Below are 27,132 nucleotides of genomic sequence, written 5' to 3' on the forward strand. Positions count from 1 at the left end.
CCTAGTTCTTATGTGTGCTGGTGGGAGCAGTGGCCCAGACAGTCTCATTTTAGCATTTGCCTGCGGGTGCTGCAGCCTGGATCCACTAACCCTGCCCCAGGGATTTTTTTTTTTTTTTAATTGGAGTATCAGATATAAAGAGACGAGGAGAGACAGAGAGGAAGATCTTCCATCCATTGATTCACTCCCCAAGTGGCCGCAATGGCCAGAGCTAAGCCAGTCCAAAGCCAGGAGCCAGGAGCCTCCTATAGGTCTCCCACGCAGGTGCAGGGTCCCAGGGTACAAGCAGGGAGCTGGATGGGAAGTGGGGCTGCTGGGATTAGAACTAGTGTTCCTATGAGATCCTGGTGCATGCAAGGTGAGAACTTTAGTCACTTGAGTATCAGTGTTGTTTTAATATAAGGAGTACAAGGCCCAGAGTGGTAGCCTAGTGGCTAAAAAACCTAGCTTTGCACTGGGATCCCATATGGGCGCCGTTTCATTTTCTGGCTGCTCCACTTCCCATCCAGCTCCCTGCTTGTGGCCTGGGAAGGCAGTGGCATATGGGCCAGAGTACTGGGATCCTATGCCCATGTGGGAGACCCAGAGGAATGTTGGGACGCTGCATCCACGTTGGAGACCCTGACTCCTTGCTTCGGATCAGCTCAGCTCTGGCAGTTGCGGTCCCTTGGGGAGTGAACTGGAGGATGGGGGATTTTTGTCTCTCCTTCTCTCTGTGGATCTGACTTTCCAATAAAATAAATAAATCTTAAAAAAAAAGAAGGACTATAAATGTCTCCAATCTTGCTTTTCTCTGAAAATAAGCTGTCAGTGGGCCCGGTGGCATGGCCTAGCAGCTCAAGTCCTCGCCTTGAACGCGCTGGGATCCCATTTGGGCACCAGGTCTAATCCCAGCAGCTGCACTTCCCATCCAGCTCCCTGCTTGTGGCCTGGGGAAGCAGTAGAGGACGGCCCAAAGCCTTGGGACTCTGCACTCGTGTGGGAGACCTGGAAGAGGATCCAGGTTCCCGGCTTTGGATCGGCGCTCACTTGCGGAGCGAATTATCGGAGGGAAGATCTTTCTCTCAGTCTCTCCTCCTCACTGTATATCTGACTTTGTAATAAGAATAAATAAATCTTTATAAAAAATAAGCTATCAGTAAGGTTTTTCAGTGAAGGGAGTTGTCATTGCTTTCATTTCTTCTTTCTTTTTTTTGGTATATGCTATTTTGTTGGGTATTGCTTTGTTTCATTAGAACTGGTAGACAGCAGGGAAGGTGGTAGGAAATGAGAAATGAGAAAGCAAAAAAATCTCTTTTGATTCCATCCCTGATTTCAGTCTTTTCCTTGTTCTTCCTAGCAGTAACCACTACACTGTTAACTTTTTGGTTGGTAACATTATTGTCTTTTTTTTTTTACGATTTAGTTTTTTTTTTTTTTTCAAAGTTAGATATACACAGAATAGGAGAGACAAAGAAGAGATCTTCCATCCGATGATTCACTCCCCAAGTGACTACAATAGGCGGTCTGTTGATCCGAAGCCTGGAGCCCAGATCCTTTCCCAGGTCTCCCACGCAAGTGCAGGATCCCAAGGCTTTGGGCAGTCCTCAACTGCTTTCCCAGGCCACAAGTAGGGAGCTGGGTATTGTGGAAATGGAGCAGCTAGGACTTGTGGTGCCCGTATTGGGTGCACTGGTACTTGCAGGGAGAGGACTAGGCAGCTGAGCCATGGCTCTGGGCCCCAATTTATACTTCCAATGCAGTATTTCTCCGCTATTTTCTCCCCACGTATCTTAGTACCCTCGTTTCACTGAACCAGTGTTGATTGAGAAGCCCTACTTTAAAAATAACCAAACTCCACTACTCTCTCCCCCTCCTCACAGGTTCCAGTAATAGGACAACACACAGTGACCTCTAATGCTCGCTCCCTGAATTCTAAGGGACCGGGTTCCTGGGTCAACTGTCAACAGAGGCCGAATTAAACCATCCACTTACTTTGCATTTGATCCACAGTCAGTTTTTAAAAAGTGTTTCTAAGTGGTTGGGGGAAAGGCAAAGTCGATTTTTGGTGAACCATGAAAGTTGTAGAAGTTTGTCTGCCTACAGATGGACATGCCCAGGACTGGCTGCATTGCTACACAGTCCTTACAGCAGCCACCTCCAATGATCTAGCCCTTGCAGGAGGAAAAAAAATTTGCCAACACCCTGCCTGGCGCTAGCGCCACTGCCGGGTGCAATGGTCATCCGCTGTCCAGGTGATGGTGTGAGTCGTGGCCAAAGAGATGGCCACCGCGGAGAGGCTGACGTCAGGGCCCAGTGCTCTGGCCTCCTCAGTCCTGAGTTCGAATCCTGGGTTCGGGAATGCTGAGTCCCCTCAACGCACCTCAGTTCGCTCTGGCCGAGAGAACCCCAGCAGGAAGGAAAGTCAAGGACAAGAGAAGATGTGGGTCGTCCTTGTCATGTGTCCCGGCGTTTCCCGAGTCAGTCGCAGGGGTCAGCTCCACACGCGCTCGGAGCACAGGTCCTCCGAGGCGGCCAGCGGGCGGCTCTGGGACCCCGAGGCCACGTCTGCCAGGCCCAGCGGCAGCCGGCCATCCCTCCAGGGCGCCTCGGGCCTGGGGCGGGGCCCGGGGGCGCTTCCGCCTTGCGCGAGGCCGCGCGGGGCCGCTCGGCGGCGCCCGGCGCAGTGAGGAACCCGCGCCGCAGCCACTGGCCGCGCGGCCGGATGAGGGGGGCCATGGAGCTGGACGGCGAGCAGCTGCTGCTGGAGGCCCGCGAGAATGTGGAGGCGGCGCAGAGCTACCGGCGGGAGCTGGGTCTGCGGCTGCAGGGGCTGCGGGAGGCGCAGAGGCAGGTCGGAGGGCCGCGTCCCGAGGGGCTCCCCTGGGCCCCGGGGCTGTGGGCGCGGACGCCGTGAGGGCTGCGAGGGGCGGAGTGTCCCTGAACTCGGTCTGGTGCTGCCCAGAGGCTCTCAAAGTGGAAAGGGGAACCGAGGAGGGTCTGGCCCTGGAGGATGGGGAGATTTCCGGGGAGGAAGAGTCGGAGAGACACAGGCGCTCCCCAAACTGTGGGCCGGTGATGGGGGCAGGGGCGCGTTGGCTGTCCTGTCCGGCAGAAGTGAGGGAAGGGAACCGACGCGGAGGGCGGTGACAGGCGAGGAGTCGGAGAGAGCGAGCCTAGGACTGTGTGGGACGGAGGCTTGGAGGGGGCTGCAGGTGGGCACGACATGGGTATGGGAAGACGAAGGACGGAGTCCTACCAGCCCTAAATGAATGGAGTTAATCTTTGGATACAATTTCATGTGACCATGAATGCGTGTTTTGGAAAACCATTTGAAGTCACCCCTAGGGTTTAAAACTTAAAGTGAAGGTTACTGAACGGATAGAAGGAAAATGAAATTCTTGGGGGCGAGAGTAAAAAGTTCCCGGGAAATGGAAAAACTGAAAGAGCAGTGCTGAAAGGTGAAGCTAAATATACCTTCAAGTGGGGCCGTTATCTGGTTCCCTGGGAAAGTGTTATCCAGCGGACAGGAAAGCCACACGGCTTCTACGCAGAAAAAGAGAACCTGCCTGCCAGTGTGTGGTAGGGCAGATGGTCCCCAGGCTAACATCCACACGGGTGCTTAATAGTTTCTTTTTAAGTGTGTCAGGTTCCACCTGAATTTCTCCACATCGCACTTGATATTAGTAAGTGTTGTCTTCCTTGTAATTCCTGAAGGTGGGGGAGTGAGCTGTGTTAACAATGTCTTGTATTTTATATCTGCGTAACTCCTTAAGGGTTGGGGTAGGGCAGACATCCCTTGTATTCTAGTAATGAAATGCGGAGCAGAGTCTAAGTAGACTTATCTTGATTTGGTGGATACTTCCCAAAACAATCCAGTGCTTATCTCCATTTCCTTTGGAAAACATCTGCCTTATTCTGTCTGCTGTTTGGAAACAAAGGTTCTGCACAGAGGAGTTGCTTTAAAAAGAGAGATTGAAATACTTCATTAGTTGATGTGTGGTTAAGATATCTGATTTGTGAGCCTGGCTCTTGTTGGAGCTCTGCAGCAATTAAGAAGCAGTGGCTTTTAGCCTGGTGGTGAAGAACCCACGTTCCCAGTGGGCCGGTCTGGCCCCCTGGCGCAGCCCAGACACCTCATTCCAATCTGATAATGCCTCATGGGTGGAAGCAGTGTGAGGTTCTAGTAATTGGGTTCTTGCCACCCATGTGGGTGACCTGGGTCGTCTTCCTGTTCCTTGCTCTTGTAGACATTTGGGAGCTGAGCTAGCAGATGAAAACTCACTCCTCGCTTTTTGTCTCCTAGAAACAAACAAACCAAAAATGTAAAGACCCCAAGAAATAGTAGAGTTGACAAAATGAATGAGGTTAGGATCTGGATGTAATACTTTTTCATCTGTCAGGTTGACATTATATGTAGTAAGTTCTTTTGCTGTGGGCTCTCTCCTTTCAGGAGACACCCCATGTCCCAGAGCTGTCCCTAGAGCTGCGTCATTTATCGAGTTTACTTGTTCATAAATAAAACTTCTGTGCAATTGAAGAAAATTTTTTTCTTAATGTGCTTTCCATCCTAGATGGTTTAGTATTCGATGTCTAAATCTATACATTATTACATTTTGCACATAATAATTTTTTTTTAAAGATTTTATTGTTATTGGAAAGCCGGATATATAGAGAGGAGGAGAGACAAAGAGGAAGATCTTCCGTCTGATGATTCACTCCCCAGGTGAGCCGCAACGGGCCGGTGCGCGCCGATCCGATGCTGGGAACCAGGAACCTCTTCCAGGTCTCCCATGCAGTTGCAGTGTCCCAATGCATTGGGCTGTCCTCGACTGCTTTCCCAGGCCACAAGCAGGGAGCTGGATGGGAAGTGGAGCTGCCGGGATTAGAACCGGCGCCCATATGGGATCCCGGGGTGTTCAAGGTGAGGACTTTAGCCACTAGGCCATGCCGCTGGGCCCGCACATAATAATTTAAAAATAGAACATATGTTCCCATAACATAATGTCATTTAGTATGGATTTTTGAGGCCTCTTGTCTCTCCTTGAGACAGAACGCTGTAACAGAGTGTCCTTCGTGGCTGGGCTCCTCCTGGCATTGCTTTCTGACTGGCTGAACAGTGGTGGGGGTTCTCTTGTCAACCACAATGTTTTTTTGTGACGGTGGCAATTATAGTAGCATCTGTGCTCAAAGCTGGTTGTAGTCTCTGGGTTGGTAGAATTAGTCTTCTGTCAACTTGGATTTTAAGGAAGGTTTGTGTTAAAAATTTTATCAAAATAAGCAGGTACTTTTGCTGGTGGTTAGGGTATTTTTAGGGTTCCAGTCACTTTCAGAATACCTACATAAACAATGTGTTTTTTTCTTTTTTTAAAAGATTTAATTTTATTTTTATTGGAAAGTCAGATATACAGAGAGAAAGCAACAGAGAGGAAGATCTTCCGTCCACTGGTTCACCGCCTAAGTGGCCGCAGTAGCTGTAGCTGAGCCATTCAAAGCCAGGAACCAGGAGCCTCTTCTGGGTCTCTTGTATGGGTGAAGGGTCCCAAGGCTTTGGGTTGTCCTCGACTGCTTTCCCAGGCCACAAGCAGGGAACTGAAAGGAAGTGGAGCAGCTGGCATACAGACTGGCACCCATGTGGGATCCAGGTGCATGCAAGGTGACAACTTAAACAACTAGGCTACTGTGCTAGGCCCATGATGTATTTTTTAGGTTCAAGATTTTACATGGGGAAGAGGTGAGAAGAGCCAGGGTAAGGGGACACTGCTGTTTTTGTATGTTCCTTACTTGTCAGTTTTACTTCCTTTGGGCATTTGATCTTTGTTGTTATTGTTGATGTAATCCATATACCATGAAATCCACACCTATGATTTGTCAGTCAAGGTGTTTAATATATCCATAAAGTTGTTCTGCCATCCTCACTTGCTGCTTCTAGAACATTTTCGTCACCCTTTCTCCTCTAAAATGCTGTCACTCTGTCCAGTTGCTAGCAACAATTAACCTACATTCTGTCTTCTCTGGATGTACCTATCATATAAATGGCACTAAAAAAGGCAGTGATGCCTTGTGACTCAGTTCTTTGATTCAACATAACGTTAGTTAAGTACTTACAGTCCTGGCCTTTGCCTATCCAGATATCTGATATTTCCATGTTTGACTATTAAGGATACTTCTGCTATCAATGTTTGTACAGTCTTTGTATGGATGTGTTTTCAGTTCTTTTTGGACTGTACCTAGGAATTGCTGGATCACACGGTAATCTTTTATGTTTTTCAAAACTCTTGGCATATTTTTTTTAATCTTTGTTTTTGTTTCTCTTACCTGTTAGAAATCTCGGGAAATTGTCAAATTTGTCATGTGTTAAAAAAATTCTTGTGTTGGAAAAGTGTAGAAGGAGGAGTACGTCTTTTCAGTTACTGTGCAAAAACAGCTGCCTTCCCGTAGAAGCTTCTTGTCTTGTGGTTAAGCTTCGGCCCTACCCCCTGTGTGCAGAGAAAAGGAAGTTCTGTGTAGGAATGCAAATGTCTGTGTAAGTTGAAGGGGAGAGAGATGGTTGTCGTCTTCAGGAAATCAGACAGTGTTTACAACCAGCCCGTCCTGACTGATGTTGAAACCATTCAGAGAGGTTTTCTATAGCTCGCTGGAATCCTTGGTGCTAAGATGTAAATACCAAAGACATTAACTCCCCCACTCCTTAAATATTCAGTGTGCTCACTCACTCAATAAGTATGTCTTGGGCGTCAGAAGTATTTCCAGGTCACTATGGTTAAGAAAATCCACTGTGCTCTTGGATTCACTTTTTTTCGTGACTGTTACCCCTAAAAATAAAATAAGGGGGAAACCCTGAGTTCCGAGGTGTTCATTGTTAGATTTTATTTCCATCTTGCTTATCATCACTTGTCCTGTTTCTTTGTTTCTTTCTTTAAACCTTTTCTCCTTAATGATTTGTTTTGTTTGAAAGAGTTGCAGTGACAGAGAGAGATTTTTTTCCATCCACTTATTCACTCCCCAAATGGCTATAATGGCCAGAGCTGGGCTAGGTAGAAGCCAGGAGCTAGGGGCTTCGTTTGGGTCTCATGTGGGTATGGGGGATTGAGGACTTGGTCCATCTTATGCTGCTTTCCCACACGTATTAGCAAGGAGCTGGACTGAAAGTGCAGCAGCTGGAACTCGAACTGGAGCCCATATGGAATGCCAGCATGGAGGTGGAGGCTTTGTTGCCAGCCCTATTTGTGTGATTTCTGTGGCACTGGCTTTTCTGCTTGATACAAACAGAAATCAAGAATCAGTGTGTGTCATAGTGATGTGGGCTGCTGTCGGCAACACCGACAGACCATGTGAGCACCTGTTCAACCCAGGCTGCTCTACTTCCTGTCGAGGTCCCTGATAATATGCCTGGAAAAGCAGCAACAGATGGCTCCAGCACCCACATGGTAGATCCGGATGGACTTAGAGGATCCCGGCTTTGCCCTGGCCAAACCCTGGCCAAACCCTGGCCATTGTGGCCATTTGGAGAATGGACCAAACTTTTCTTTTTTTTTTTTTTTTGAAGATTTATTCATTTTATTACAGCCAGATATACAGAGAGGAGGAGAGACAGAGAGGAAGATCTTCCGTCCAATGATTCATTCCGCAAGTGAGCCGCAACGGGCCGGTACGCGCCGATCCGATGCCGGGAACCTGGAACCTCTTCCAGGTTTCCCACGCGGGTGCAGGGTCCCAATGCATTGGGCTGTCCTCCACTGCTTTCCCAGGCCACAAGCAGGGAGCTGGATGGGAAGTAGAGCTGCCGGGATTAGAACCGACGTTCATATGGGATCCCGGGGCTTCCAAGGCTAGGACTTTTAGCCGCTAGGCCACGCTGCTGGGCCCTGTTTTCACGTTTTTGAAAGTCAGAGTGACAGAGATAGAAACACAAAATTTTTTTGTCTGCCACTGGCCAGGCCCCAAGGGCTTGGACCTTCCTCTGTTGTTTTCCCAGGCTCGCTAGCAAGGGGCTGGGTCACTAGTGGAGCTGTGGAGGCCAATGTCACAGGCTTATCCCACTACAGCAATCCCTGGGGCCTAGTCCTTAATCCTTGCAGGTTCCAAAACTCCAGTTTTATATATTGTCATAAAAGGAATTCTTTTGATGTACTGGTGGTGCCTATAGCTGGAAATGCCAGTATTTCAGTGTGTCTGCAATGACAGTTCTCTCTGTAAAACAAACATGTTAGTCTCTCCGTGTGCCTTTTCATAGCATGAAACGTGGCTCTGAAGGCATCAACAAGACCTGGCTTCTGCCACTGCAGAGTGAATCGTTAGATCTGGGTTCCTGATGACGTGCCCTGCCCCAGTTCTGGCCAGTTTGCTGTGGTCCATGACCTGCAGAAGTGACATCTCCCCGGGGCTTGTGCAGAATGCAGAATTTCAGGCCCTGCCCCACGCCTGCTGACTCAGAATCCCTATGTTAGCAAGATCTCTAGGGGTGATAGGCATGCCCATTGCGGAGGGTAGAAAAACACCGCTTGGAAGGCACCATTACCACGTCTTCGGCTCCTCACTGAGTCCTGTAACGTCATGTCATCGTGAGACTTCGTAAACTGCTGTGGTTTATCTTCAATATTAAAATGTTGTCTGAAATATTATGTTTGTCAGGTAATTATAGAAAGATGCACAAGTGAATAATTTGCAGTCTCCTGCCAGTGCTTGTGCTAACATGTCTTAATATCTGAGTGCCCATTTGATGAATATGTTTGTCAGAGTCTCTTGTTTTCAAATAAGCTTTGAACATTTAACTAGTGTTCTTTTTTTCTTTTAAGATTTATTTATTTTTATTGGAAAGGCGGATATACAGAGAGGAGGAGAGACAGAGAGGAAGATCTTCCGTCCGATGGTTTACTACCCACTCCGCATTTTGAAAGCCCAGGCAAACCAGTATATTTGCGTTGCCAGAAGATGCTTGCTGTTGCAACATGTTTTCTTACCTCTGCCCTGTATAAAGAACTGAGTGGTAGTAAGCCAATCAGTGACGGAGCTGGCTAGCCACTCAGGTCAAAAATAGTTCTGTGGCTTTCTAACAAGGTAGGCTTAAGACGACACAAATGACAAACTAGTTGAAGTCTCAAAAAGGAAATGTAACACATACTATGCTGACAATATTCTGAAAATGTAGTAGTAGCTTGTTGAGCCACACCATTAGCCCCAAAATAACATTTAAAAAAATATATCAGAGGCATAGTGTGATGGCCTAGTGGCCCAATAAATAGATCTTTTAAAAAAAAATCAGGGGCCAATATGATAGTTCAACAGGCTACTCCTAGTTTCTATCCAAGTGGTTCCACTTCCTGAACCAGGTGCCTGTTCATGTGCCTGAGAAAGCAGTGGAGGATGCTCCAAGTCCTTGGACCTCTGCACACATGTGGGAGACTTGGATGAAGTTCCTGGATCCCAGCTTCGGAAGGATCCAGCTGCAGATATTATACCCATTTTGGGGAGTGAATCAGCAGATGAAAGAGATCTCTTCTCTCTCTCTCCCATCTCTCCCTTCTTCTCTCTGTGACTCCAGTTTTCTGAGTAAAATAAATCTTTTTAAAAAATCAGTGGGCCCGGCAGCGTGGCCTAGCAGCTTAAGTCCTCACCTTGAACACCCCGGGATCCCATATGGGCGCTGGTTTTAATCCCGGCAGCTCCACTTCCCATCCAGCTCCCTGCTTGTGGCCTGGGAAAGCAATTGAGGACGGCCCAAAGCCTTGGGACCCTGCACTCGTGTGAGAGACCCGGAGGAGGTTCCAGGTTCCCAGCTTCGGATGGGCACAGCACTGGCCGTTGCGCTCACTTGGAGAGTGAAACATCCGACGGAAGATCTTCCTCTCTATCTCTCCTCTTCTCTGTTTATCTGACTTGGTAATAAAAATAAATAAATCTTAAAAAAAAAAAAAAGATTCCACTTTGGTTTGAGTCCTGGTTCTGCTTCTGAGTCTTATCTCCTGCTCTGCGAGGCAACAGGTGATGTCCCAAATACTTGGCCCTGCCACCCACTTGATAAACCAGGAATGAATTTCGGGCTCCTGGCTCTGGCCTGCTATGGGCATCTGGGAAGTGAATCAGTATATGAAAGTACTCTGTCTCTGTTTCCTCTTTGCCTTTTAAACACATAAAAATGAAAGATTTTAAAGAATAGTATGTGAAGACTTACTGTGAAAGAATGATTGAAAAGCAATGTAGGGCCCAGCGGCTTGACCTAGCGGCTAAAGTCCTCGCCTTGAAAGCCCCGGGATCTCATGTGGGCGCTGGTTCTAATCCCGGCAGCTCCACTTCCCATCCAGCTCCCTGCTTGCGGCCTGGGAAAGCAGTCGAGGACGGCCCAAAGCATTGGGACCCTGCACCCGCGTGGGAGACCCGGAAGAGGTTCCTGGTTCCCGGCATCGGATCGGCGCGCACCGGCCCGTTGCGGCTCACTTGGGGAGTGAAACATCGGATGGAAGATCTTCCTCTTTGTCTCTCCTCCTCTCTGTATATCCGGCTTTCCAATAATAATAAAATCTTTAAAAAAAAAAAAAAAAAGGAAAGCAGTGTAAATATGTGTGCAGTACAACTTGCACATAAAGCCTTGTCTCGCTTTTTCTTCCCCTTGCGTTCATTTGGCTTTGCTTCCAGAGGTTGATTCATGCTATTACAACATCCATTTAGCAGACTCTTCACCTCTGCATAAAAATTAGGCCGGGAAAAGCTTGTCCCAGTGGTTTAAGACACCTGCCTCTCCTGTCAGAGTACCTGGGCTGTAATTCCTGGCTCAGCTCAATTTCAACTTCCCAGTAAAACATCACGGGAGCCGGGAGTGATGGCTCCAGTAACTGGGTTCCTGCCAGGCTTTTCACTGAACTAGCCCAGGTCATGTCACGAACAGCACTGAAGGACTGGGCCAGAAGAGAGAGAAAGAGAGGGTGTGTCTACTGTCTCTTGGCACCTCAATCAATCAGCAAATATTCGTTTTAAAAGATTAGATTGTGGAGTGACTGTAGTTCACAAAAAGTTACATATGTTTTCAAGAACTCAAAAGAGCTTAAAGCTTCTCAGTCTAAGAAATGATGAGTTCAAGACCCAGCACCTTGTTTTCAACACTACACATTGTATCTATGTAGCAAAAGGTCACTGTGCCCTGTAAGTATGCCCAAAGAAATAAAAGAAAAAAATAAAGATAACAAAAAAGTATGCCCGTGTATACTTGAAAAAAATGCTTATAATATGAGCCAAAAGAAAAGAATTGAATGCAAAGTTGTGTCAACAGCAGATTGGATTCTGTAAATAATATGTATAAAAGGAGACAGCGTGTGAAAGGCTGCCTGTGAGAAGTACAGGTTATTATTAAACTATTACATTTGCTCTTGAACTTCTCTAGACCAGGATTTAACCTTTCCTTGGGATATTTTTTTTTTTTTAATTAGGCTAGCTAGACCATTTTGCCATAGCAAATTATATGCATCCAGATTTTGTACTGCTTTGAAAATGGTAACAGTGGGGGAAGTGGAGATAAAAGGGGCAATAATGGTTTTCAGCTCTTTGCTCAGATATTTTTTTTTTAAAGATTTATTATTATTGGAAAGCCGGATAAACAGAGAGGAGGAGAGACAGAGAGAAAGATCTTCCATCCGATGTTACACTCCCCAAGTGAGCCGCAATGGGCCGGTGCACACCGATCCGATGCTGGGAACCAGGAACCTCTTCCGGGTCTCCCACGTGGGTGCAGGGTCCCAAAGCTTTGGGCCGTCCTCTACTGCTTTCCCAGGCCACAAGCAGGGAGCTGGATGGGAAGTGGAGCCACCGGGATTAGAACCGGCGTCCGTATGGGATCCTGGGGCGTTGAAGGTGAGGACTTTAGCCGCTAGGCCAAGCCGCTGGGCCCCTTTGCTCAGATATTAACACTTCCTGTCTTAGTTTTTCTGGAAAATTTTTTTTCTCTACTTCATTTCCTATCTGTCTCTATCAGTCTTTCGTATGTTGTGTGTTTTCAAGCCCTGCGTGAATACTGATCTACACAGAATCTGCTATTACATAATAGGAATATTAAGAATGGGGCAAGCATGGTGGCTCATAGGCTAGTCCTCCACTTGCCAGTGTCAACATCCTACAGGGGCACTGGTTCTAGTCCCAGCTGATGCACTTTGGTCCAGCTCCCTGCTAATGGCCTGGGAAAGCAGCAGAACATGGTTCAAGCTCTTAGATCCCTACACCAATGTGACAGACCTGGAAGAAACTCCTGGGGCCTCGCACGGTAGCCTTACTGGCTAAAATCCTCGTCTTGAATGCACCAGGATCCTATATGGGAACCATTTCTAATCCCAGCAGCCCTGCTTACCATCCAGCTCCCTGCTTATGGCCTGGGAAAACAGTGGAGGACGGCCCAAAGCCTTGAAACTCTATACCAATGTGGGAGACTTAGAAGAGCCTCCTGGCTCCTGACTTCAGATTGAGTCAGCTCCAGCTGTTGCAGCCATTTGGAGAGTGCATCAACAGACGGAAGATCTTCCTTTCTGTCTCTTCTCTCTGTATATCTGACTTTGTAATAAGAATAAATAGATCTTTAAAAAGAAAAAAGAAACTCCTGACTCCTGACTTTGGATTGACTCAGTTCCAGCTGTTGTAGCCACTGGGGAGTGAACCAGCAGATGGAAGATCTTTTTCTGTCTCTCCTTTTCGCTATAAGTCTGCATTTCAAACAAAAGTAACTATGTTTTTCTAAGATTTATGTTTTATTTTTATTGGGAAGGCAGATTTACAGAAAGAAGGAGAGACAAAGATCTTTAGTCCACTGGTTCACTCCCCAAATGACTGCAACAGCCAGACCTGAACCAATCTGAAACGAGGAGCCACGAACTACTTCCAGTTTCCCACATGAGTACAGGGTCCCAGGCTCTAGGTCATCCTCTGCTTCTTTCCCTGCTTCTTACAAGCAGGGAGCTGGACAGGAAGTGGAGCAGCCAGGACACAAAACAGTGCCCTTACGTGATCCCGGCATGTGCTAGGTGAGGATTTAGCCACTATGCCATTGCGCTGGGCCCAATAAATCTTTTTTCTTTCTTTTTTTCTTTTCTTTTCTTTTCTTTTTTTTTTTTTTTTTAAACAGAAAGGAGTATCAAGAACACTAGTTAGGGCCCGGCATGATAGCGTAGTGGGGCCCATTGCAATGGCTCAGTGGTTAAATCCCCAGTTTTCAAGTGCAGCGCTCTCATATGGGCACCACTTCTCCACTTCCCCTCCAGCTCTGTGGTTGTAGCCTGGGAAAGCAGCAGAGGATGGCCCAAAGCCTTGGGACCCCGCATCCTTGTGGCCTCCTGGCTTTGGATCAGCTCAGCTCTGGCCATTTCAGCCATTTGGGGAGTGAACCAGCAGATGGAAGATCTTCCTCTCTGTCTTCCTTCTCTCTGTAAATCTGCCTTTCTAATAAAAATAAATAAACCTTTTTTTTTTTTAAAGATTTATTCATTTTATTACAGCCAGATATACACAGAGGAGGAGAGACAGAGAGGAAGATCTTCCGTCCGATGATTCACTCACCAAGTGAGCCGCAATGGGCCGATGCGCACCAATCCGATGCCGGGAACCCGGAACCTCCTCTGGGTCTCCCACGCTGGTGCAGTGTCCCAATGCATTGGGCCGTCCTCCACTGCTTTCCCAGGCCACAAGCAAGGAGCTGGATGGGAAGTGGAGCCGCCGGGACTAGAACCGGTGCCCATATGGGATCCCGGGGCCTTCAAGGCGAGGACTTTTAGCCGCTAGGCCATGCGGCCGGGCCCATAAATAAACCTTTAAACTGGGGTCTGCAGGTACTAAACATCTTGTTGTGGTGGCAAGAGTCCCCTGTTTGTCGTCAGGCTGTCTGGAACAAAGCATTGCTCAGTTGTTGGACTTCCTCCAGCCTTCTTTGGTGCGGCTGAGCCATCCCGACTCAGAATCATGAAGATTAAGAGTTAGAGGAGTATTAGATCACTGATGCCCCATCAAACATGAAGAAATTCACTAAGTAGTGAAGTCGGCATTTTGTTATTTATTTTTATGACCGTATGTCCGTATAGCCTTTTTTTATGTTTTTTTTTTTTAAAGATTTATTTTATTTTTATTACAAAGTCAGATACACTGAGAGGAGGAGAGATAGAGAGGAAGTGGAGCTGCCGGGATTAGAACCAGCGGTCATATGGGATCAATGGCGAGGACCTTAGCCACCAGGCCACGCTGCCGAGCCCTTTTTATGTTTATTTTTAAATTTTAATCTACTTAAAAGGTGTAGCAATAGAGCGATAGAATGAAAGGCTTATTTTCTGTCTGTGATTCTCTGTGCTAAGCCTGCAACATCCAGAACCAGGCCAGGAACTCCGTCAGGGTATCGCACTTGTGTCTCTAGTACAGGAACCATCATTGGCCGTCCCCTAAGGTGCATGGACAAGAAGCTGGATCCAGATTGGAGTAGCCAGAATTTAACACAGCACTCCAGTGTGGAATGTGGGCATCTCGACTAGTGGTTTAACCTTAGGTACCGCATGCTTTATTTATTAGAAATGCAGTGAAAGAGAGAGAGGGATCTTCCATCTGCACATTCACTCCCCAGAAGTCGGCAGCACCCACGGCTGGGGCAGCTGACAGGCCGGAGCCTGGGACTCAGTCCTGAGCCCCTACCATGGACGGCAGGGCCTCCAGTACTTCTCCTGTCAGCTGCTGCTTTCCACTTTGTGCGTCAGCAGGAAGCTGGAATTGGAGCAGGAGCCGGGGCTCAAACCCAGGGATGCAGGTGTGGAATGTGGGTGTTTCTAGGGGTGCCTTACTGCTGTGCCAATGTCCACCCCTGCGTTTAGAATCAGTTTCATTAAATCCTAGAAGAAGAGCTTACTGATAGTATTCAATTACAGCGTGACTGAGCTTTAATGACCCTGAGGCAGTATCCTGTCCGAGCGGCAGTGTTTGGGCTTCGGTGACAAGGGACACGTTTACACGGCGACGTCCAGGAGTGTGTGGACCAGTGGCCTCTCTGTTCCACAGCTCTCTTGCTGCTTTGTGCTCACATACTTCCTTTTTTTTTTTTTAACTGTTGTTTTGAAACAAAAGCAAAACGCAGCTCTGCAACTGCTGGTGGGGCTTTTGAATTCTTTCTAAAGAGGAAACTGGCTTTACCTAACCAGTGCGCTTCCTGTGTGTTACATCCGTTAAAAGGAGAGGCGGGAGTTGGTGGTCCAGAGTGCAGCTCTCACATTGTCTCTTGGTAGTGCGGTCTGAAATGGATTCAGGCGCTGCTGCAGAGTCTCCGTGCCTTCTGCTCACGGGAACGCCTGTGCTGCTTCCCTGGCACACTGGTAAATCGGAGCCTGTGCTTCCACAGTTCCGGGTGGTGCCTGAGATTCTGGAATTCTAACTGTACCCCAGGTGAAGTCTCAGAATACATGATATTTTCTTTCTGGGTCTTTTGAAAAGTGTTTGAAGCATATAGAACTTACCTCTTTTTGGGGGGGCATTATTTGTTTTCACTTGAAAGTCAGTTGAATTTTGATATCTGAATTGTTAGGTACTGTATAGGCTGTTTTTTTTTTTAAAGATTTATTTATTATATTACAAAGTTAGATATACAGAGAAGAGGAGAGACAGAGAGGAAGATCTTCGTCCGATGATTCACTCCCCAAGTGAGCCGGAACGGCCAGTGCTGTGCCAATCCGAAGCCGGGAACCAGGAACCTCTTCCGGGTCTCCCAAGCGGGTGCAGGATCCCAAGGCCCCGAGCCATCCTCAACTGCTTTCCCAGGCCACAAGCAGGGAGCTGGATGGGAAGTGGAGCCACCGGGATTAGAACTGGAGCCCATATGGGATCCCGGGGCATTCAAGGCGAGGACTTTAGCCGCTAGGCCACACCGCCGGGCCCTAGGCTGTTTGCTTTCTACGTGCATGTGAGATGAACTCTCCCTGCCGTCGTTTTGAACAGGGTTTCTGTGTGCTGTGAATTCAGGATAGTGTTCCCCAGGGTGGGCTGCAGAATTACAGGCGTGCTTGTGAAAATTGAGAACTCTGGGGCCAGATTTGTGGCATAGTGAGTTAAGCCACACCTGCAGTGCTGGTATCCTGTATGGGTGCTAGTCCTGGCTGTTCCGGTTCCTATCCAGCTCTCCACCTGCTCTGTTGATGCTGCCTTTCGAAGAAATAAAACGGGGTTCAGGGTGATGGCTGAATTGGCCACTTCTCCCGCTGCAAGGCCAGGATGCCATATGGACACTGGATCAGGTCCCAGCTGCTCCATTTCCCATCCAACTCCCTGCTTATGGTCTGAGAAAGCAGTAGAGGATGGGCCAAAGCCCTAGGACCCTGGACACACCCAAGTAGGACACTTGGAAGAAGCTCCTCCTGACTTTGGGTTAGCTCAGCTTCTGCTGTTGTGAACACTTGGGGAATGAACCAGTGAATGGGGATCTTTCTCCATCCCTCCTTCTCTCTGGATCTGTCTTTCCAATAAAAAGAAATAAATCTTAAAAAAATAATACAGATCTTGGGCCCGGCGGCATGGCCTAGTGGCTAAAAGTCCTCGCCTTGAAAGCCCCGGGATCCCATATGGGCGCCAGTTCTAGTCCCGGCAGCTCCACTTCCCATCCAGCTCCCTGCTTGTGGCCTGGGAAAGCAGTCAAGGACGGCCCAAAGGTTTGGGACCCTGCACCCGCGTGGGAGACCTGGAAGAGGTTCCTGGTTCCCGGCATCGGATCGGCGCGTACCAGCCCATTGCGGCTCACTTGGGGAGTGAAACATTGGACGGAAGATCTTCCTCTTTGTCTCTCCTCCTCTCTGTATATCCGGCTTTCCAATAATAATAAAATCTTTAAAAAAAAATAATACAGATCTTTAAAAAAAAAAAAAGAGGAGGAGAATGTAAGCTCCACCCTCAAGTTCCTCCTGGCTCTGCGATCCAACTGCATTCTCAGTTGTAATTAGCAGCTGCCAGTTACTGCTGCCAAGTCATGGTTTGAGTCTAAAGATTCACTTTTTAATTTGTTTGAAAGGCACATAAAGAGAGAGGGGGAAGGAGAACTGAGATCTATTTTTTTTTAAGGTTTATTTATTTTTATTGGAAAGTCAGATATACATATACAGAGAGGAGAGACAGAGAGGAAGATCTTCTGTCTGATGATTCACTCCCCAAGTGATCGCAATGCCCGGTACTGTGCCGATCCAAAGCCAGGATCCAGGAACTTCTTCCAGGTCTCCAATACAGGTGCAGTGTCCCAAGGCTTTGGGCTGTCCTAGAGTGCTTTCCCAGGCCACAAGCAGGGATCTGGATGGGAAGTAGTGCTGCTGGGATTAAGACCAGCGCTCATATGGGATCCCGGCACATTCAAGAGGAGGACTTTAGCCTCTACCAGGCCCGGAAAGGAGATCTTAACATCTGCTGGTTCACTCCCCAGATGGCCACAGTGGCTGGCTCAAGCGGAGCTGATTTGAAGCCGGGAACTAGGAGCCTCTTCTGGGTCTCCCTTGTGGGCGCAGGTGCTCAAGGTCATGGGCCATCCTTACTTGCTTTTCCATGACTTAGCGTGGAACTGGATCAGCCAGGACATGAACTGGTGCCCATTTGGGATGCTAGCGCTTGAAGGAAGGTTAGCCTATTGAGCCAAGATGCTAGCCCCCCAAAATTGGGTGGTACCTTTTGATTGTTATGCATAGTGTCTGTGGAGTAAACTTCTACAGGTACTGTTTTTTTGAGTTTTTATGTTATTTCTTTTCAGATCAAAGAGAGTGCATCACAGACGAGAGATGTCCTCAAACAACATTTTATGGATTTAAAGGGAACCCTTGGGAAACTCCTGGATGAGCGGCTGGTGACCTTGTTGCAAGAGGTGGATGCCATCGAACAGGAGACCATGAAGCCGCTGGAAGACTGCCAGAAGCTCATCGAGCATGGTGTGACTGCTGCGGAGGACTTGGTGAAAGAAGGTGCGGACCAGCGAGCCTAACAGCGTGTTTGCTTGGCGTCAGGGCTTTGCTGGCTTCTTGTGGACTAGGAGCGCTTAGCTTGCGGCCACAAGGAGACAGTCGGTAGCGTAGACTAGCGGCAGATATACAGTGATAGATACCAGGGTAAACAGAAGTGTTCAGCATAATCATTTACAAAGCAGGACGGAGTAAGGGATTTTCCTGAAGTTATTCCATGATGAAATTATCCAAGTCACTGTTGACAGAATGATTTTATGGTTATTTTGATTATATTTAAAATATGCATATCTCCCATCCAAATACTAACCAGGCCCAACCCTGCTTAGCTACTGAGATCAGACGAGATAGGCGTGTTCAGGGTGGTATGGCCATAGACGACTAAAATATGTGTATCTCATACTATTCAAGGTACGTAGAATTTAATGCCATTGTTACCTTTCAGAAGTTTAAAAAATGTGATTGATGTCACTTGGGAAGTTGTAGTTAGGACTTCCTGTTTGTAGTCAGTGATAATTAGTTCAGTCATGGCCAGATCTTACCTTGCTACCTTCTTTCATGTATACCTTCGTTCAGCATTTGTGAAGGTTTGTTTATTTGTGAGGCACAGTTACAGTGACACACCCACGTACACACACATCTTCCATCCAGTAGGTCACTCTCCACATGGACACTGCACTGGGTCTGATCCAGGCCGTAGCCAGGGGCTTCATCTCATGCCGTCTTCCACTGCTTTCCCAGGCCATGAGCACGGGGGTTGGAAGTAAGGCAACTGGGACTCAGAACAGCTGCTGGCATCACAGGCAGTCGGCTCACCCACACTGGGCCATGACACCAGTCCTACTTAACCCACACTGGGCCTTGATGCCAGCCCCGGCATCAGTTGTTCTCAGGTGCCCTGGACAAAAAGGTAGCTGTTCAGTCTTTTGGGGTTCACAGCCCAGTGGGGGAGGCCTGCAAGTTGAGAGAGATCTTGCTCTTCTGGGATACAGAAGAGGAAGCATGTTAGTCTGTCGGGAAAAGTGTCCATAGCAGTCTACAGGAGGGATTCCAGAGAGGCTCAAAGCAATTTCTTAGGTAGACACAGGAGAAGAGGTGGTAACAGTGTGAGTCCATGCAGAATGAATGTGGTGAGTGCAGTGAACGGCATGTCTCAAGGATCTAGAGAACTGTAAGAAGCACTTCAGATTTGTGTTTGTGAAACATGACCCTGCCAGCAATTGGGAGACTTTTATACTTTGTAAGTCCCGACGCCGAGGTCACTGCTCCGAAACTTGAGCAGTGGCGTTGAAAATGAGGTACGGCTGGTTTCAAGATGTTTGGAGACAATGTTATGGATGATTTTACAAGTTGGTGACTGTATTTATTTATTATTCTTTAATAATTGCGCATTAGTGTGGGTATGGGTGTTGACTGTTGCTGATCCCCTCATAGGGTGACTGAAGCAATGCAGAATAACGAGTGTAGTTCTGCATGGAAGGATGTGAAGACAGGAGGCGGGGGAGGGACGCTGTCCTGGGTAGCCAGGTGTCACTTTGAGCACACGGAGTTGGAGGTGCTGAAGGTGGCTGCATGGGTGTGAGGCCAAAGGGGAGGAGCCATGCTTGGAGGTGGCAGCGCATAGCCTGTAGCACAGGCGTCATATCTGGGTCACAGAATGAGGGAAACGGTCAGGATACCGTGGGATGCAGAGGATGGAACCCTCAGGATGCGGACATTGAGAGGACAATTGCGGGGAAGGGAGTCAGGGAGAGAGACCAGAAGCCATCTGCTGTGCCGGGTGAGTGCTATGAGCGGCGTGGATCCACACGAGACTGTTCCTCTGGATGGAATTTCATCCTGCTATGGCCCCTCCTGCAAGCTGGGGCTAGTACGAGCTTTCCAAGCTGATTCTATCTTTGCTTCTCTTCCTTGAGAAGTCTTTATTTGTCAAGGGCAGAGCAGTGCCTTTGACAAAATTCTCAGAAGCTCCACCGAATGGCTCTCCTGTGGCGCCTTGCCTTTGGCAGTAACCACAGACGCAGGGCTGCAGAGGTCGGGGGGCACACCAATCACCCTGAGAAGTGTTTTTATTTTACAAAGTAAATCCTTGGGCAGGGTGGATGGTAGGTGGAGGGGCAGGCACAGTGTGGTGGTGCTGTGTGTTAAGCTGCTGTCTGCAGAGCCAGCATTCTGTATGGATGCTGGTTCAAGTCCCGGATGCTCTCTGTCTGATCCAGTTCCCTTGTTAGTGCCTGTTAGTGTTCTATTGTGACTTCTAACCCAATGTATAACATTATTTTAGGAAAACATAACTCTCTTTGGGCTTTGTAAAACCTGGGACAGTATTGGTTTTGCCAGGATAATAGTTGTGCTGGCTGCTGTGGGAATTGATAGCAACTGTGTTGGAGGGTTAGGAACAAGTCCCATCTGCTTTTGAGTAGTACAGGTTGGCAAAACAGATCGCATAGAACAGAATCCTTAGTCCTGGGCGACATGTTGCCATTGTACACACCCTCTCCTCTTGGGCTGAATATAGAGTCGCTTCTAAAATAGTTTCTCCTCTTACTGTTGGGGAATTTGGTATTGCTTAGGAATTGTGTGTGAGACAACGGGAGACGCACCCACACATGAACTGTGTTGATTGTAACATGACTGTGTTCTGATCCGCCTGTGCTTGCTTGTAGGTGAGGTCGCCATCCTAGGTGGTGTGGGTGAGCAGAATGAGAAACTGTGGAGCTTTACCAAGAAGGCCGCGCACATCCAGCTGGACAGGTAGCAGAGCCTGTGCCTTTTACACTGACTTTCCAAAACTAGGTCAGCTGTTGCTTCTTTGCCCTCTGGCTGAGATCAGGAATAACTATTCCCTCTTCCTTTTTTCTTTATTCTGATTATAAGGAAGATAGAGATTATACTTCTAAAACTTAAAAAAAGAGATTTATTTATTTATTTATTTGAAAGACAGGATGACAGAAGTGATAGAGAATGATTGTTTTCAAGATGTCTATTTGGGCCCGGCGGCGTGGCCTAGCGGCTAAAGTCCTCGCCTTGAACGCTCCGGGATCACATACGGGCGCTGGTTCTAATCCCGGCAGCTCCACTTCCCATCCAGCTCCCTGCTTGTGGCCTGGGAAAGCAGTCGAGGACAGCCCAAAGCTTTGGGACCCTGCACCTGCGTGGGAGACCTGGAAGAGGTTCCTGGCTCCTGCTTCAGATCAGTGCAACTCCGGCTGTTGCGGTCACTTGGGGAGTGAATCATCGCACGGAAGATCTTCCTCTCTGTCTCTCCTCCACTATTTATATCTGACTTTGCAATAAGAATCAATAAATCTTAAAAAAAAAGTTGTCTCTATTTGAAAGACAAAGCTAGACATCAAGATCTCTTTTTTTTTTTTTTTTTAAGATTTTTTGTTTTTTTTTTTTTGGAAAGTCAGATATACAGAGAGGAGGAGAGACAGAGAGGAAGATCCTCCATCCGATGAATCACTCCCCAAGCAGCCTCAACGGCTGGAGCTGAGCCAATCTGAGGCAGGAGCCAGGAGCCTTTTCCAGGTCTCCCATGTGGGTGCAAGGTCCCAAGACTTTGGGCCGTCCTCGACTGCTTTCCCAGGCCACAAGCAGGGAGCTGGATGGGAAGTGGGGCCGCCGGGATCAGAACCGGTGCCCATATGGGATCCTGGCATTCAAGGCGAAGACTCTAACAGCTACACTATCGCGCTGGGCCCCATCAAGATCTTTCATCCGGAGGTTTTCTGAGATGGTGGTGGTTGCAACAAGAGCTGGAACTTGTAACTCCATTTGGGTCTCCCTTATGATTGGTGAGCCTGAAGTGCTTCCCAGGTGCATCAGCGGGAAGCTGGATTGAAGTAGAGTGAACAGGACTATGACTGGCACTCTGATGGAAGATGCGGATGTCTCAAACAGAGGCTTCATTTGATGTGCACACCATTTCATCCCCACAAGAAGACCTTCTATCAGCTTCATATTTGAAGTCTTTGTATGATGATTGTTTGAAAAGGGAATCTTTCTATACCATCTTGCAAAGTCCCCACTGCTGTGAGAAGCATTCACTGGGGATTCAGAACCATTGCTGCCTGTAACTTCTCTAAAATATTCCTCCTTGGACAGGCATTGTGGCACAGTGGGATGGGCATCATTTGGACACTCACACCCCATCCTGGGGTGCCTGGGATAGAATCCCACCTCCTCTTCAATCTGCCTTCCTGGTAATTCATCTGGGAGGCCTGAGTACTTGAAGTGCTGCCATTCACCTGAAAAACCTGGTTGGTTCCTGACTTTGACCTGACCCAGCACTGGCTGTCTTGTGGGCCTCTGGGAAATGAACCAGGAGAAGATATTTCTCTCTCTTTCTCTGTCTCACTGCTTCTCTTCTTCTACAACCCCCTCTAGTTTCTCTTTGTCACTCTGCCCTTCAAATTAAATACTAATAAAAAAGTAAAAATTGCTTTTATTTTTAAGTCTTAGCTAAAAGTGTGGACTTTGTTTCCTCAGCTTACCCGAAGTGCCTTTACTGGTTGATGTGCCTTGTTTATCTGCTCAGTTGGATGATTCAATTCTTAACATAGTGAAAGACCACATTTTTAAGCATGGAACAGTAGCATCGCGCCCACCAGTCCAAATAGAAGAACTCATTGAGAAACCTGGAGGCATCATAGTGCGCTGGTGTAAGGTATGTATTTCAGAACTGAAAAGGCGGCTTCAGCAGGACAGATTAAAGATTTCTGAGCTGACTTAATGAATTCAGGATTTCTTTCCTATTTCTTCTTTTTAAGACTCATTCATTTGAGAAGTAGAAAGGGAGAGAAAGATAGCTTTGACTCACTGGTTCCTTTTTCAAATACTCACTGTGCCTGAGGATGAGCCAGGGGCAAAATGCAGGTGTCCCATATGGATGGGAACAGTCCAGCTGCTTGAGCTCTCCGTGCTGTTTAGTAGGGTCCACACTGGCAGGGAGCTGGGGTCAGGAGGCCGAGCAGGGTGCCGGGTCAGGTGCTCCAGTGTGCACTGTGGGTGACTTCCCTGCCAAGGTAAATGCCAGCTCTCCGTTAACATTTATTAGAAAAGTCAAGAACTCATAGTGACTATTGAAGATATAAATGTGTAAATATTTTTTTGTTCAATGCAATAGCACTTTTTTTTTTTTTTAACATTGACGGCATCTAAAAAAGTATTAGATTAATTTTATTGAAAGGCAGAATGACAGAGAGAAAAGAAGAAACAGAGGGAGAAATATCTTCCTTCCCCTGGCTCACTCCCCATGTGGCTGTAACAGCAGGGCTGGGCCGGAGCTAAGCCAGCAGTTGGGATTCTTCTGCATCTGCTGTGTGGGTACAGGGGCCCAAGGACGTGGAACATCTTCTACTTTCACCAGAAAGCCAACCCAGGGAGCTGGATTGGAATTGCGGCCCGTGGGACTTGAATGAACCCGGTGCCCGTGTGGTATGCCTGTGTTGCAGAGGCAGCACAGAGCTAGAACATTCGAAATAAGATTCTTACAGTATATTTTCAGGACACTCAGCCAAGGATTTTATGTGTGAAATCGTATTATATAAGTAAGCCACCATATTTTATATGGAAACTATGTTCTTGTTGCCGATAGGGTCTTCATTTTATTTTATTTTGGATGTTGTTTACATAGTTGGCAAGGATGCACACCCATGAGGACCACTGATTAGGGTGGGGAGGGGCGAGGCATGGGGAAGGTGGGTGGGACAAATGCTTCCAGTTATCCTTTTCTTCCCTTTTCTCCTGTATGGGGGGGTTGGGAGTGAGGGAAGAGGGTGCCCCCAGCTGCCACACTCTATCAGTCCCCAGGTTGTCGCCTTAGAAACTTGATGTGGAGAAGTGTGCTCTGAGGGTGTGGCCTGAGTGGTTTTGATAGTTTTCAGAGTGTTGGTTTCCGTCACTGCAGAGCTTTGTAAGCTTTATTTATTTATTTCTGAAATGCACATTTACAGCGAGAGAAAAATAGGGGGAGAGAGAGAAAGAGACAGATATCTTCCATCTGCTGGTTCACTCCCCCAATTGCTGCAACAGTTGGAGCTGGGTCAGTCTGAAACCAGGAGCCTGCAGGTTCTTTTGTGTTTCCCATGTGGGTACTGGCACAAGGGCTATCTCTTGCTGTTTTCCCAGGCACATTAACAGGAGCCCAACTGTAAGTGGAGCAGCCAAGACTCAAAACGGCATCCACATGGGATGTTAGCTCCACAGGCAGAGGCCTAACCTACTACACCACAGTGTTGGCCTAGCATCTCTCTCTCTCTCTTTTTTTGTTCAGATTCACTTCATGTATGTGTTTATTTTTAAAATTCTTTTATTTATTTTGAGGGCCTGTTGTGGTAGCCTATTCGCTAAAGTCCTCGCCTTGAACACACCAGGATCCTATCTGGACATCAGTTCTAATCCCGGCAGCTCCACTTCCCATCCAGCTCCCTGCTTTTGGCCTGGGAAAACAGTCAAGGACGGCCCAAAGCCTTGGGACTCTGCACTCGTGTGGGAGACCTGGAAGAGGCTCCTGGCTTCAGATTGGTTGAACCAATGGCTCTGGCCATTGCGGCCATTTGGGGAGTGAGATCATCAGATGGAAGAGCTTTCTGTCTGTCCTCCTCTCTGTATGTCTGACTTAGTAATTTTTTTAAAAAAAAAAGGATATATATATATATGCCTTAAAAAAGAGAAAGACAGAGGCCTCTGTTTGCTGGTTAACTGCCCAAGTGCCTGCAACAGCTGGGCCTGGGTCAGCAAAGCCAGCAGTGAGGAGCTCCTCCCAGTTACTCCCCCTGGATGACAGGAACCCAGTTGTCTCCCCAGAACAGCCCCTATGAGGTACTTGGGCCTGTTTTCGGTACATAGTCCCGGTTGATGTTCTTAAGCCGTGATGCTGAGGGAAGTGGTATTTGTTAACCTAACAAGAAGTCTTTCTCTTTAGGTGGATGATGACTTCACGGCCCAGGATTACAGGCTTCAGTTCCGTAAATGTTCCTCGAATCATTTTGAGGACGTGTATGTGGGTTCTGAAACCGAGTTCATAGTGTTGCACATAGACCCCAACGTCGATTACCAGTTCCGAGTCTGTGCCCGAGGAGATGGCCGCCAGGAGTGGAGTCCTTGGAGTGTCCCTCAGACCGGCCATTCTACGCTCGTGCCTCATGGTATGTGTCACTGTCTCCCTCCCGAGGCTCTGCTGCATGCTGTGGGAAGCATACAATACTTTCCTTTCTTGTTTTACAAGATCTTGTTAGATAGAGAGGCAAAGACAGACACAGAGAGCTCACATGTGCTGATTTACTCTAAGCCTGAGTACCAGAGCCAGGATGATAATCCAGGTCTCCCGCATGCGCAACAGAGACCCACCTGTGGGCACCCACCACTCGAGCACTCACCTGCTACCTTCTAGGAGTGTGAAACAGGGATAGAACCAGAACTCAAACCCGGGCACTCTGGTGTGGAAAGGGGAGTGTCCCAAGCAGCTTCCTGACCCCTGCGTCCAGTACTGGGCCTTCTGACAACCTTCTAAGCATCATCCCGAACTGGTGAGGACAACATGGGGCACGGCTTTTCTTCAAGTTACTTTGTGTGAATTTTGTTTTTGTTAGTTCTTCAGAGTCTGAAAATAATGTTTGACAGTATTCTTAGGATCACCAAAAACCAAATATCGCAAATGTGCATATGATACTGATTTTTGAAATCTTTAACAAATATCTGGAACTGGTCTGGTGGAGCAGTGGGTTGACCACCGCCTGAGATGCTGGCGTCCGATGTGAGTGTTGGGTTGAGTCTTGGCTGCTGAGTTTCCCACCCATCTCCCTGCTGGTGAACCTGGGAAAGCGCAGAGGGTGGCTCAGGTGCTTGGACCCCTGTCAGCCATCCCAGACCTGGATGGAGTTCCAGGCTCCTGGCTTTACCCTGGCCCAGCCCGGCATTTGCAGTCACCTGGGGAGTGAACCAGCAGATGGAGAGTTTTTCTCTTTGTATTTTCCTCTCTCTGTCTGTAACATCTTTCAAATAAAGAAATATCTTTAAAAATGAATAATGTATAGACAAACATTTTCTTTAAAAACTTAGTGTTTACAATTAGTTTCTCTCCTGCATTAGTTGTTTAACATGTGGATTCCTTTATTAATAAGTTTTTGGTCAAGTTGGAATAAGCTCAGTTATCTTTGAGCCATGATATTATTAGATAGGCAAAAACACTTTTTTGTTTTTCTATTCTTGAGTTGTCCAAGAACGAACGAGATTCTTTTTTTTTTTTTTTGTAATTCTTGCACTGACCTTGAAACCCTGTTCCTTTTTTTTTTTTTTGCAAAGCTTCCCCATGACCTCTAAGTAAGTAGTCTCTTCCACTTCCAAGTTTGATTTTGTGTGTCTCTATTACAATATCCCACAACAGATTCTAATAATTTCCTTAATGTTTGCTTTTAAAAGAGTGGACAGCTGGCTTTGAGGGGTACAGTCTGAGCAGTCGAAGAAATATAGCCCTCCGGAACGATTCGGAGTCCTCCGGGGTCCTCTACTCCAGCGCACCGACGTACTTCTGTGGGCAGACGTTAACGTTCAGGCAAGTACACGGTCCAGCAGCCGCTGTGCCTCGGGCAGGTGAAGGGAGTGCGCAGGGCACAGCCTGAGCTCCAGCATCCACAGGCAGTGTTATTTCCGGGAGGTGTCTTTATATCTCTTTTTAAGTTGTCTTAATTCTGTTCCTGTGATGACCGTGAATCCTAAATGAAGTAAGGTGAGTACAGCACTTGGTACTTGGTATATTTCTCTTAGTTCAGAGGCCCTGATTCTTCAACCTGTTGCATTTGTAAGACCGTGTCTCTGTGAGAGACAGCCCTGAAAGAAGGCCTTTGATTTTTTTTCATTCAAGTGTTGAGAAATTTCCTTTTTTCCTGTTTTGCCTTATCTGACTTATATACTGTTTTGTTTTTAAGAATTTATCTTTATTTATTTAAAAGGCAGGGAAATACACAGATGGACAGAGCTTTTCCATCCTGTGTTCGTTTCTCACATGTCCTATAAAATTTTGCAGACCTAGATCGGGCCGAGGCCAGGAATCCAGAACTTATGTGGGTCTCCCACACGAGTTCTTGACCATCACCTGCTGCCTCCCAGGTGTGCGTCAGAGGAAGCTGGGACTGCAAGGATGGCTGGACTGACACAGAATCACCTGATATGGGATGAGCACATCTCGTTTTTGATGACCTCACACCTGTGTGTTATGCCC

At 47.5% G+C, this 27,132-nt stretch overlaps 1 protein-coding gene across 2 annotated transcripts in view; it reads left to right on the forward strand.

Moving 5' to 3' along the window:
* The first annotated feature begins 2,612 nt into the window (after positions 1-2,612).
* Positions 2,613-27,132, forward strand: part of CRLF3 (cytokine receptor like factor 3) — a 31,591-nt gene continuing 7,071 nt past the window's right edge. Inside the window, exons 1-6 of one of the 2 annotated variants that reach the window (XM_004593886.4) lie at positions 2,613-2,833; positions 17,705-17,912; positions 20,576-20,663; positions 22,401-22,578; positions 24,838-25,060; positions 26,334-26,466. In XM_004593886.4, the coding sequence (XP_004593943.2) occupies positions 2,705-2,833; positions 17,705-17,912; positions 20,576-20,663; positions 22,401-22,578; positions 24,838-25,060; positions 26,334-26,466 (959 nt within the window). In that variant the 5' untranslated portion in view covers positions 2,613-2,704. The remainder of the gene's footprint in view (positions 2,834-17,704; positions 17,913-20,575; positions 20,664-22,400; positions 22,579-24,837; positions 25,061-26,333; positions 26,467-27,132) is intronic. The other variant, XM_004593887.4, reaches the window with a different exon arrangement.

Source organism: Ochotona princeps, chromosome 17, assembly GCF_030435755.1.
Source record: "Ochotona princeps isolate mOchPri1 chromosome 17, mOchPri1.hap1, whole genome shotgun sequence".
NCBI classification, from domain to species: domain Eukaryota; kingdom Metazoa; phylum Chordata; class Mammalia; order Lagomorpha; family Ochotonidae; genus Ochotona; species Ochotona princeps.